Genomic DNA, 12,703 nt, shown 5'->3' with positions numbered 1-12,703 from the left:
TGACATACAAACCCAGAAACCCCACAATCTTTTTGCATTTCCAATACAGCCCACTCAGGACTCTGCCCAATTTTCTACCATGACAGCTCTCATGTTTAATTAGCTTGATATATAAATCTGTTTCTCATGAATCAGGATATGAAGTACAGTACTTACCTGGCAAACTGATGGATGGGGGCCCAGTCCTTTGCATCAGGGAAGCAAAACTGGGGAATTGCTTTCAACTGATCTTCTGCCTCACGCATGAATTTGAACGAGCGCTCGAGCTAGCAGAACAGAGAGAAGGGATGTTTCCAATTAGTCATGTGGGGATGGAATGACTTCAAATTTTTTTGCTGTGACAAATGAAGAGGTGATGACAGAGGCTAAGCTTCTGCCTGGAAGATATTAAAATTTCTGTGATTCTGGCTCACCTAATCTTTAGGTATCTTAAAGTAACTCTGTGCTCCCAATTCCACCAAGCCTTGCATCTGCAGCACCTGCCCCTCCTATGATGTGCCTCCAATCTGGGTCACATCTTCCAGCCAGGGGCGAGAGAACTGAAGTCTGAGGGGAGCTCTGGTTACACCCCATTTACAAATACTCTGTCACACTGGCTCTGTGTTTCTCCCATTCCTTGTTCCCTGTTTTGAGCTAGAGTATTGGCAAAAGCTGTGCCTTCCTTTTAGGAAAACATCTTCTCCCAGACACTGGTTTTCTTTAAAGAGAAAAGGGGGAGAAAGGGAATAGCTACATAAAAGTCATAGTCAAGGGCAGCAAGAGGTCTAAATCAGCTGCTCTTTCAACAGTGAGGAATGACATGACAATTCTCGGGGGGTGTCTGCAGCCCCTCTATCTTCAGTCTCACTGAACACTGACGCAGCAGAGGGGTTACTGATATAATGTACGGTCAACAGAGAAGATATGGCTTGTCCAGCTGTGCAAATGCACCATGCAATCTGAGACATGCCAACCAGACCTTCCTGACAGACACCACACCTTCAACGGGAACTGCTGGGTAACCTCAGGGATGTAGGCAGCCCCAGCCTGCTTCTTGTGCAGCGACACCACGACGAAGTACTCAAACAGCTGCCTCTCTTGATATTCGATCAAGTCCCGTTCCAAGGTTTGGTACCGTGGGGTTTGCTTCAGGCGAGACTTCACATGCACCAGGCGCTGGCTGTGAGCTACAAAGAAGAAGAGAGGAGACTGTGGCTTTGTCTAGCTCTTTACACAGAGCACCAGTGCTTTGCAGAGACTCACGGATAAACTCGAAACCACCTCACTGCATTTACTTTGTCAGTGGCTGAGTAAGAGGTCAGAACCTTTTGGAAGCTGCACTATAAATACCGGCAGGGACAGAACATAATCTTGTGAGCGCCATCATCCTGAAGAGCTTTGGCAGCGGAAGGATTTCATGGATAGCTTTTACAGCTGAAGATAACCCAAACTGAGATCCATATAGGACATGGCGTAACAGACAATGTCTGGGCATTCATCCTAGCATTCATTTATGCATCTTTCAAAGGTAGCACAGTTAGGTGATTGATCACCTTTGCTCTGAGGAGGTTGTGGGTAGCGATCCCCACGGTTTTACAAGACCAGCACTTGGGTCAGGCTAGGGGTCCACTGGCTGAGTAACACTGGGGACTCACAGCTTCAGTAATGCAGGCTGGGCTAGAGGCCAGCAACAAAAAAAAAAATGTGAGAAGAGGTGCAAATGAAAAAGCTGGCTCATGCCAGTCCTTCCCGTGCCTAAAACTAATCTCTCAGGACCATGTTTCTACAAGTTCACCCAAGAGAATGGGAAAACAAGAAAAACTGCCAAGCAAGCTGTAACTGCAACACACATGAGCTGTGGGACAATAAACATTCCAGCATGGAAAGTAATGAAAAGCTGCCTGCTGAGAAGAGACCAGATGAGATTCCCTAAGACCACCCCCCTGCTTTGTTTTACAGTCGCATCCCAAATTAAAGCTGCATGATGCCTCCTTTACCCGTTACAAAAGAAAGAAAGAATTAACTACAAGCAGAGAATACAGCACATTCTCACAACTGCGCTTTTTGTGAATGCGGGTGGCAACGCAACATTTTGACAGAAACAACAACCACAGGGATACTGCAGGAACTCCAAATACATAAGATGCCTGCTTTGGAGACAGGGCTTCCTGAGAGATGGTATATACTTTAGGACAGACTCTTGACCTTTTGTCTGGTAAAGATGTGCCACTTGCGGACTATTCCAGACAATATAATTTAAAGCAATCTTGAGGTGCCTCTTAAATCAGAGTGTGTAACAAACTGTGGATAGTTAAAGCCCTGGAAAGATGGCTTAGACTCCCTTCTCTCATCACCTTTTATGATATTTGCTCTAAGGCTGTAATTCTTCAAAAGTTTTCAGAAGTGGTTTCTGCTTTACCAGGGACTTCAAAAGGAGCAGTGTCACAGCAATGCTGAGTGCTTCTGAAAAGCTCACTCAAGCTCTGTATTGTTTATATTCTGTGCAACCTACTAAAGATACCAGGATTTTACTGCTGTCATTATGGCAGAGTTTGTCTTTGAACATTTTTCCTTCCCAAGGGTCAGCACTTATGGCTCTGACACGCAGTCTGATGATTGCTGTCTGATGATTTACTGTGTCTCAGATGATGTACAGTGACTTGCTAAGCAGAGGTAACTGGCTGGTGTGTTTGGTCTGTTAAGTAAAACATACAAAATCAAAAGTTCTAGATAGAAGAGATTTGCTAAATCATCTCACTTTCTTATTTAAAAATAGGAAAGTCTTTAAAAATAGGAGAATCAACAGTTCAGCAAGGCATATTTCACAAGACTATATTTCACAACATCGTGTTTCAAGACAGTTGTGAATATAATTTCTGTGCAATCTGGGTTCAAACCCTCTCTCCCTGTCTCCAGGCTAGCCTGAGAACCTGTCAAAAGGTAGGTGGTGGAAGCAATTTTCAGCTTGATCTCGCTAACACAGCATTACAGATAAAAGATCCCCAATGCAGAGGACAGCAAGAGCATACAGTAGTTCTTGCGTAGGAAGCTGTGTTCGCAAGAGAGTACTCGATTTGAGGTTTCTGTTCTGAAAACCTGAAAGAGGATAAGGACGAGCACTCCTAAGCACAACGCACTACAGTTGGCACAGAGCAGGAACTCCTGCTTATGCCTGTCTTTTCAGCTTGGGAACTGACCTACTACCGAGATCAGGTACGCATGTGAAACAGAAAACTTTGCCATCTGAGGGAGCTTCCACCCAGCATTCTAACTCTGCCAGGACTTTGAATTTGCCATATAAATTCCCAAAAGACTGTAATGCCACCAGCACGTCACAAGGCTAATTACCAGTACAAGAAGGTTTCAGAAGCTATACCAGAATGAAGGAAGCAATGCAGTGCTTTATCCCAACTCAGCCAATGTGGAAGAGTTTAACTAGCATTAAATCATACAGTGCAATTCTGTTTTCCTGGCTAGTCAGTCTGGCTGGTGCGTTAGTAGACACGTAGCGGGTTTTCTGAACACCCTGTCCCATGCAATACTGCCTGTCAGCCTGGTCACACATTTGTGACTGTGTACTTTGAAAAACCTCTCTGTATTTCCACAGTCCAAACCATCTCCTAGGAAAGGCAGTGCAAAGAGCTTTGATGGGAATTGCAGCAGATGTTTGTTTTGGACTCCTATAGTCCTCTGCCCATGGATTTTCTTCCGTGGTATTGAGATCTTTGTTTCCTCACTATGTTCCGAGCGGAAATAAGCTCCTTCTCCAAAGGCAAACCACAGAGGATAGATCTTGACCCAGGATCTCAGAGCAGGGTTTAACAGGACCCATTTACTCTGTTTGCACATTTGCCTTACCTTTCAGCTTCTCTTCAGTATCACTGTCTGATTCACTGTTTTCATCTGTAACTAGGAAAAAAGAAAGGGGATGATGAAGTAAGTAAAGCCTATTTATAATCGTGCATTTCTAATCACTGGCATGAGAAAGTCAGGCCTAGCAACTTCAGGGGGAAGACAGTGCAGATCCCCAAGGGCCTTGGTCTTTTCAAGGGTGCATACACCCACAGACATTTAGCGTACTAGCCTTGGTATCTTCCCATTCATTCACAGAACAACAACAACAACACAACCAACAAAACCAAACCCAAACAACAAAATCAATTTTGCACAGCCAAAAGAGTTGCATGACGAATAAAATGCCAGAGCAGTATTTTAGCCAAGTCTGTATAAACATGACACCAATGCAAAATACTGATTAATATGCAGTTGTTTGCAGGATAAGGGGTAAAAACAAGCAAACAAACAAACAAAAGTTGCCAGGCTAAATCAGACTCAAGGCCTTTATGGTCCAATAGCCTGTTTCTGTCATCAATGCTGTAGATGCTTCAGAGAGGGGTACAGAAAATGATGGAGAGAAAAGTCTGGGATGGTTCCCCTGAAGGTTCATATAAACACACTCATCCACCCGGTGGGTGTATATCCTATATAAAATAGAATAAACAGTAACAAGTAATTGTGGTAAACAAATAGAGCTGGTGCTCACCTTTCACTGGAAATTAGGGTGTTTTGGGAAAAAATACTGTGTTGGAAAGACTTAAAATTAAGTTTTACAAGGATGAGACGTTTAAAAGTAATTCCTCTGAAGCATCTGAACGCTTCTGACAAGCTGTTGATTGACATTGGGAGTCTGAAAGTCTCAATCTTGCTGTGATGGAGATGGTCTTACAGTCAAATCTAGAAACACTGATTCCCAACTGAGGCTATTTGTTTATTGGGATACTGAAGGAACCAGGACTGTTTCAAAATCTACTATTTTCCATTGGACAGTTCACTGAAGTGACACATTCCCGCAAAATATTTTGATCTCAACAAATCAGACTCTTTAGACAGCACATTCCTCTCCAAAGCTTCCAGCCTGTTCCAGAAATAAACATCAAAAAGGGGGCACATTTTGGGTGTGACCTATAAGGTTATCATGTAAAGCCGTGGAATGAAAATCAAGCAAGAAAATCAAAGTAGTTCTGTTTTAATTAAAGTTTTTTGGGCAGAGGAATAGCCTTTATCTTCCCAAAAGAAAATGTGGAAGCGCTAACTCAGTCTCACCCTGGACTGGAAGAAGCACTAAAAAACATCACATAAATCACTAAGCCAGCCTAAACTCTAAGACAAGTCCTCAGAAAATCTCAGATGTATGATGATTCAAAGTTCCTTTACCTTTCCCTGAATTGCTCTCCGTAGACTGTGATAGTCTCTTGACACGTTTCTTTCCTCTTCGTGCCTCATAAATGGCGTTGATTTTCAACACAAGCTGCTCAGCAAACACACAAACAAACAAAAAAGGTTATTTTCCTCCCCAGGCAAGAAAGTTAAGAATTTCATGCAAAGTACTCTGTTTCCCAACCCTGGCCATACTGAAGCTTTTCAGTTGATGACCCAGAACTGACAATTACCAGCATCTACCTTGCACAGGAACCTGCACTGCCTTTGGCCACGCTCACTCTGGTACAGAAGCAGTACAGTTATGCTGGCATGGCAGGAGCCCAAGGTAACAAGCTCTGATGAAAGCCCAGGCCTTAATGCACTTCCACACCGTGGGGCCTTATGAGCTTGATGGTGCTCACCTGGGCCTCTCCATACTGCAGTCCATGCTCCAGGGAGCACCAGCGTGCCCCTTGGGAACCTGCCCTGGTCTGCAGGTTTGAGAGCAGAAAACTGGCTGGAGGACGACAGCAAACATTAATGTCTTTATGCCTTTAACATTTGTTGTGGGATGTGCTGGAAAAGCCTTCCTACCAAGCGTGGGGGAAACATATCATACCAAGAACGCTGAAGAAAAAGATGGGTGGGAGCCAATGATGGCGAAGTACTTTATACTAGTGGTTTTCTTTGCAATCCTGTAATGCCAGGCCTCCCAGCTGACCAGGAGAGAGGACATTTCAGCGTTTGGCATAGCTGGACATAGTGTCCCATTCAGTGCCTCTGGTCTCCCTATCTGGCCCTGAAGGGTAGCAGAGTTGCAGGACGATGCCAGGCTTCCCCAAGCCTCCCTGAGCAGAGCTGCTTCCTTGTCGAGGTCCCAGGCAGAAGCAGTAGCATGGCATGACCACAGCATTCAGATTTATTCCAGAAAGTCTGGCATTCCTGCACACATGCTCTGAGAGCTCAAGGTAAGACAGGCCCACCACACATTTGGTCAGGGAACTCTAATCCAAATACTTAAGTGAGTGGCAGGATGCCCTGACGTGGAAGTGCAGCCTCCACCCAGCCACCCAGCTCCAGTCTCAGACTGACCTTGCCACTGATAGAGTAAATCTCAGTTCTGACCTTCCTCTACAACACTGCTAAGGAGCACTGCCCAGTAACTATATACTTGCAGTCTTCCCTTCAGTTGACATAGAAGTATGTGTGAACACACTGGTAGAGCTCAAGCACTTGCACAGATGTACAGGCATACTGGGAAAGAAAATCCTAGACTTTTGTGGTCTTTGGCTCATTCCTGAAGGGCAGAGGTATACAGAGAGGGCATTCAAAAATCAGGTATGCAAACATGAACACAAATCTGGCAACCAGGAAACAAAGAAACAAACACATCCCTTTTTCCCCAAATGAAAACCGCGGGTTCAGAAAAAAAACAACAACAACAAAAAAATCACCACAGACAGTCCCTGGTAGCCTCTGCTTGTCCTGCAAAGACTGGTACAAGCAACTGTGTTTTTATAACCATGTTTTTGAAACATTCAACTGATAGACTGCTGCCAAACCTCATTTGGACTGAATACATTTCCTGCTAGATCTAAAAGAAAATAAAATTGAAACAGAGTCGTGCTGTATCCAAACATGAAGTAGGAAACATTGCTCCAGAAAATGCTCATGACTACAGACAACTCCTTTTGTCACTCAAATGTCAGTATTTTTATTGTTCACCGACAATCACACCCTACCTTGAATTAGAAACAGCCAATGCATGAATCAGACCTAGGAAAGAACAACATATTGCCAGCAGAGAACACCAACACAACACAGACAATTTCTGACTGTCCTATCCATCAAGGAAAGAAGGAAGTATGATGGGGTGTGTTATTTGCAAAAGTATTAATTGCTTTTTTCTCCTCTGACAAACTTCAACTGTTACCCAAAAATTAAAATGCCTTTTTTAAAATTATTATTTTATCTCTCCTGACAATCACGATATCTCAGATGGAAAAAGGACTACAAAACTTGCAGAGATGTTTGTGAGCCTTCTGCTTCAGGCAGAAAGAGGATTAAATGCAAGTCAAGTCAACTGCCAGGACAACATCTATCTTGCAGGGATGTCACATTGGAAACTAAAGAAAACATTGTCTCATACTGGCATTCCTGCCTGGAAGAAACCAAGGAAAAGACAGAAAGCCCTAGATTTACCTTGGGAATCTTCCTTCTCCTCTTGCCATTCTGAGGGTCTCCCAAGGAGAAGAAGGTGTCATCTGGACTGCTGGGAGTTGAGGGAGGGCTGATTTTGGATGGCGACCCAGTCCCATCGCGGCTCAGTTTCCGTAGGTCTGGCAGTTTGAAACTCCGCCGCTCTGAGTTTTGTCGGAAAAAAATGGGCTTGGAAAGCAACTGGGAATGGAGGAGAAGGAATGAATGAATACAGCACCTTACCTACCTTTGCTTCATTGCTAACACTGTCATGGTGGTAAACCCAGTGGGGCAGCCATAGCACACAGCTGGCAAAACAGCCCAAATTCTAAGAACACTCACAGATCTCTGCATGTACAAGGAACCCACCCAGCTGCTGGGCTAGACCAGGACTATCTTGACAAGCAATTTAACCATCCCATGTTCATTCCAGACCAGAATGCAATCTCAGGGATTGGCCAAGAAGCCTTGCTCCAGTGTGAAAAAAAAATAATCTCCCAGGACTTGTGTAATCCAAAGGCTGGGACTGTAAATAGGACAAGACTAACCAACCAGCCAACCACAAGCATTTGGTATAAGGAGCAGCTAGACAGGAGGAACAGAGAAGCAGTGAGACCAGACAAAAAGAACTGTGAGTATGGCTGTCTCTGACAGTAGCCAGAGTTAAATATTTCAGAGGAGGGTACCAGAAACGCTGTCATAGACAATTACGGAGTCTGGTTTCCTCCTAAGCTCATTATCAAGGTCAGTGAGAGCACAACAGATGTTTGACTACCAGCATAAAATTCTTAAAGCCCCTGACCAAAAATGGCATCAGAGAAGCAGAAAGCTCAGCTCCAGATAAAGAAGGGCAAACCACTTCTCACCATAAGGATGTTCAATATGAACTCTTTTTGTCTTCTCCTACCAAATTTCCCAGCAGTTATGACAAGGTTAAGTCGCACTGTTTGTGGGCACTGTATCTGCACTCCCAGAGGATGCATCTATGTGGCAATAAGTGGTGTGGGGGAGAGCTATCCAAGCTAATTCTGAACAAGTCACAGCAGCACTGTAGGTGAGGCAGCATAATGGTCTGCCTCCACCAGCAGACACACTCAGCAGAGTTATTAGCCAGGCTAATTCATTCATTCAGGTTAGCTCAGGTGTCTCTGGATGGTTTGGCAGAAGATGCTCAACTCAGAAAAATGCTTACCACCCACAGAGAAGTCACATGTTAAAATGAGTCTGGGAGGGGCCTTTGCACTGAATAATGTTATCCTGCAGTAGCGATATAAGCTACTACTGAAAGTCTATCCAGACCCCTTCCCCACCAGTCCCTAGCCGGGGGCAGGTTCTCCACAATGATTCACACTGCAGTTGCAAACCTGAGAGCTGCCATGAGAGCTGCAGCACTTCTTTTCTGACTGATGCAGATCATGGCTTTTCAATGTCAAAGCACTACAGTGTAACATAATTACCCCTGTTCAGTTCTTTACTAAATGTCTCCTGCTGGGAACCATATCTGTGGTGAAAGGCATTCCTGTGTAACACTTCAGCCCCCTTTTGACAGCACAGTGGGAAATCAGGGTGCACAGGTGACTACAAAGCTCTCTGAGGGAAACTGACTTCGTCGCAACACTCATATAGAGACCCTTGTTGCTCTACACCTATCTAGCAACAAGGAGAATGGATTGAGAACCACAGAACAATTTTCACTTTTAAGTGTTTAATTATCCAAAGAAACCTCAGTTGCCAATTAAGCTGGTTGGAACAGAGCAATACGTCAAGAAACGCTGCACGTGAAACTTCTGAAAATGTTGGGTAACAGCTCTAACGACAGCTGCAACTTGGAGAGCATCAGAAAACCCTTTGTTCAGAAAAACCGTGTTTAGATCCCTGCTATCGACTCTGAACTCAGCTGTTGCCAAGATGACTTCTGCTGTCCCATCACCCCTGCTGTTCCAGCCTTGGACTATCTACACAGGCAACAGGAACCAACCAAAACAGCTCGGGGGGCTGAGAAGAGGTCTGGCCTTGGTAAGCCCTGAGCTCTGAGCAAGAGGTGTAGACCAATGTTTTACCTCTTCTTTTGGTTTTACTGCCAAGGAGGAAAACAGCACCAGGCTGTAAGCTGTGCTGCTGGTGGGGACACCCTTTTAGTATTGGCCCCTTAACGAGGGGACTGGCATAGCATTAGTTACCAGCACCCAGTCCCATCAAGGAGAGAGCACAAGAGGCATCCTAAGGGGGGGGCTGCAGAGGCACCTTGGCATCAGCATGGGCAGGCTGTGTACTGCCCACTGACACTGAGCCAAGACCACTGCAGGGCTTGACCACCCTAGCATTTAAATGTGTTCTTTGAGGGAGGAAGACCTTTCGTGCACTGTATTAGCAAAAGGTCTTCTCCTCTATGAGGGGAAGGTAGGCCCTGAGTGAAAAAAAGTGAAAGCCAACACAGCATTTGTATAAGGGAATGCTATTTTTTCACCTTGCTAAAGGGCAATAAACCCCCTCTTATCACACCATACTCTGTTAAAAGACAAAAAGGAAAAAAAACCCGATACAATTAAAGTCATTGGCAAAACTCTACTTTTTCCACGCAGGACCTGGATTTCACCCAAAAGCCTTCTGGAGCAGGAGAAGTAATTGAATCAAAGTACCTTAGTGGGAGTCCCAGGTACAGAAGAAGTGGGGGATGCTGGGAAGGTCAGGACACATTTCTTCCCCAAACAGCGGCTGTTGGTCTCAATGTCTTCATAAGGGTTTTCCTTCGATGGTGGATCTGCAGCAAAAAGCCACAAGCAAGAGATTTTAAGTGCAGAAAATCTTTGAGGTTTGCCATAAAAATCTGTTTGGGGATCTGCTGGCCTTCTCCCACCTCCCACATCAGACATAAAGACCTGTTCTCAAGCATTCCTGCAATTGCTTCATTCTCTCCATAGCCCTAGAAGTCCAGCTGCTCGCTGGACAGTGTCCAAACCCTGACACCAGTACGCAACTATAGGAACGTATCACAGATACTACAGATGGAAAAGACCCAGTGAGTCCTCAAGTTCATTTCCCTGTCTTCAGAGGAGCTGTGAGGTTCTCATGCACATTGGTCCATAATTATATTTCCTTCTTTCCAGTCCTGTGCTTAGAATTGTCCAAATGAAACTGTGAGCTGAAGGCTAGCATAAGGGTCCTCTCTCCTCTGTTTAACCCTATGATTACAGAGACATCTGTTCATCATTTAATTGGGGCTGAAGTGATGCACCGCTCTTGGGCTGACTCTGCAGAAGGATCTAATCCACTCTCTGAATATGGATGCCTGTCACACAACACAGGTTTTCAAACACATCTACCAATCATGGATGCCTCAATCTCACACGCCCCAGTTCAGAAAGAGGGAAGGATTTACCTCACCTAACACAGGCCATCCAAAGTCAGGATGCTCTCTCCCTGGAGGGCAGGAAGGGACACCTCTGAAGTAACATTTCAGCTCATTCTTCTAGGATCCCCTCAAAAACACAAAGCTTGAATGACCACACAGAGCTGTCCCTTTCTTTCCACTGATTCTGGAGGTGCAGCACACAACTAATCTGAGTTTTAAACACCCAAAATTATATTATAATGAACTTCTTACATCCCACTCTTCAGCAGTGCTGGGAAAGGCAAACATAAGTGTGTCCAAAAAGAACACACAACTCTGTTAAAGCAGGTTGTGACATCTCCACCCAAGCATCTAAGGAACCAATGACAAAGGCTTAGCCCAAGCATCTGCATGGGCAGGCAATTTGTTACAGGATTTTTCTTTTCATTGCCATAATTTCATGCCATCGCAGTGGACAGCTGGGCCTCAAAGCAACTGCGTTTCTCTTATTGTCACGTAACACTTGGCTGAGCGCAAAGACTGGAGGTCAGTGATGCTGCAGGTACTGAAAATATACTTCAGCTGTCACATAACTGGATAGATTGGAGAAAAAAGAACAAGCTTGGGTTCTGTTACCTGCCCCATCCTCAAACTGCTTGGCAGCGTGTTCAATTAGCCTCAGTCTAGACCACCACCATTTCCCTCTTTCTGACAAATAAACCGTGTCATCCATCTGCCCAGTCAATGTCCAATATTCCAGCTAAGCAATGGTGAATGGGTAAAAAGATGGTGCATGAAGGCACTCTGCGTGACTTTCTGGGAAAGGGAACGGTTCTCCCACCAACAGCTGAACCCTTCCTAAATCACGCACATGAATATGGGGTCTATGTGTGTACTTGCATGCCCTGATGGACACACATAACCATCTGCAGGTCAGCACTAGTGTCCTGTAGCTGAAGGAGGGGTTCCCCCTCCATTGGTGCAGTTTTCACATGTTGTTTATGTTTTGTGGACTATACCTGCCTGTGGTCTAGTGGAAAACAAAACTAGCTTTTTTGTTATCCCTGTCCACCCTTTTTCCCAAGCTTCCATTGTAACACCACCAGGACTGCAGGAATCAATTAAAGATCACTGACTCCAGGCAAAGCCTAAACATGCAGCAAGAAAACAAAAAACCAAACATGCCCCATTAGCTGACAATTACACATAACTTTGTTTTCTTTTAATCTTTGCAACTAATAGCTGGAGGGGAGAGGAATTTCAGCCTGGTATTTGAGTTCTCTGCAAGCTTGGGAAACAGGGGTGTGCTTATGTTTGAATGGATAGATTTGCCTATACAGCCACTCTGTAATGCTATCCATGTTATTCCAGCTGATGAGGTGACCCTTACTCAGTGGTTTCTGAGACCTCCCACCACGCCCCAACACAAAAAACCCCAGCAGCTGCTTAGGCACTCCCTGTTCCTTTGGCCCCCCAAGTAAAGAGAAGAAAAAGGCAAACAAGGGGCCCCTAGCTCCACAAACGAGGCCAACAGCTTCAAAAATGTCAGTGGATTGGCATCACCTTGTTTGCCATCAGTCCCTTTGAGAGACCTTTCTCATTGAGTATAATCAGATTTTATTTATATCAAAATAATAATGCTCTGCCTGCTCCTGAGAAAGCACAGCTCCTCCCATGCCAAACACCACAGACCACCTCTGTAGGATTACAGCTGTATGGTGAGAGCTGATGCAGCTATTCTCTTCCTGTTCTGCTAAACTCAGCCAAGAGCTTTACAGAGCACCAGCCTACAGCTACTAAAACTTCTTAAGGCTTTTTCAAGAGGGATGCTTCTATTCTATGTTCCACAAAAGGCCATCTAACTCACAATGTTAAAAATCACTACCTAAATTGAGAATGTTACAGGAAATGATCTTTAAAAAGGCACTGATCTGCCATCGAAGTTAAAAAAACGAAATAAAATTCAATTTCAAAGATATTGGGATCTAGTTTCTT

At 44.7% G+C, this 12,703-nt stretch overlaps 1 protein-coding gene across 4 annotated transcripts in view; it reads right to left on the bottom strand.

Annotated features, from left to right (window-relative positions):
* DENND2A (DENN domain containing 2A) overlaps nucleotides 1-12,703 on the bottom strand; it is a 61,537-nt gene that overhangs the window by 18,343 nt on the left and 30,491 nt on the right. For 3 of the 4 annotated variants that reach the window (XM_075117185.1, XM_075117195.1, XM_075117205.1), the window contains exons 5-10: nucleotides 10,017-10,138; nucleotides 7,381-7,578; nucleotides 5,194-5,287; nucleotides 3,838-3,888; nucleotides 979-1,166; nucleotides 157-266 (exon numbers count right to left, since the gene is read on the bottom strand). In XM_075117185.1, coding sequence (XP_074973286.1) covers nucleotides 157-266; nucleotides 979-1,166; nucleotides 3,838-3,888; nucleotides 5,194-5,287; nucleotides 7,381-7,578; nucleotides 10,017-10,138 — 763 coding nt within the window. The remainder of the gene's footprint in view (nucleotides 1-156; nucleotides 267-978; nucleotides 1,167-3,837; nucleotides 3,889-5,193; nucleotides 5,288-7,380; nucleotides 7,579-10,016; nucleotides 10,139-12,703) is intronic. The other variant, XM_075117214.1, reaches the window with a different exon arrangement.

This window comes from Phalacrocorax aristotelis, chromosome 1 (assembly GCF_949628215.1).
Source record: "Phalacrocorax aristotelis chromosome 1, bGulAri2.1, whole genome shotgun sequence".
Lineage (NCBI taxonomy): Eukaryota > Metazoa > Chordata > Aves > Suliformes > Phalacrocoracidae > Phalacrocorax > Phalacrocorax aristotelis.
This window is presented reverse-complemented; position numbering and strand designations above follow the sequence as displayed.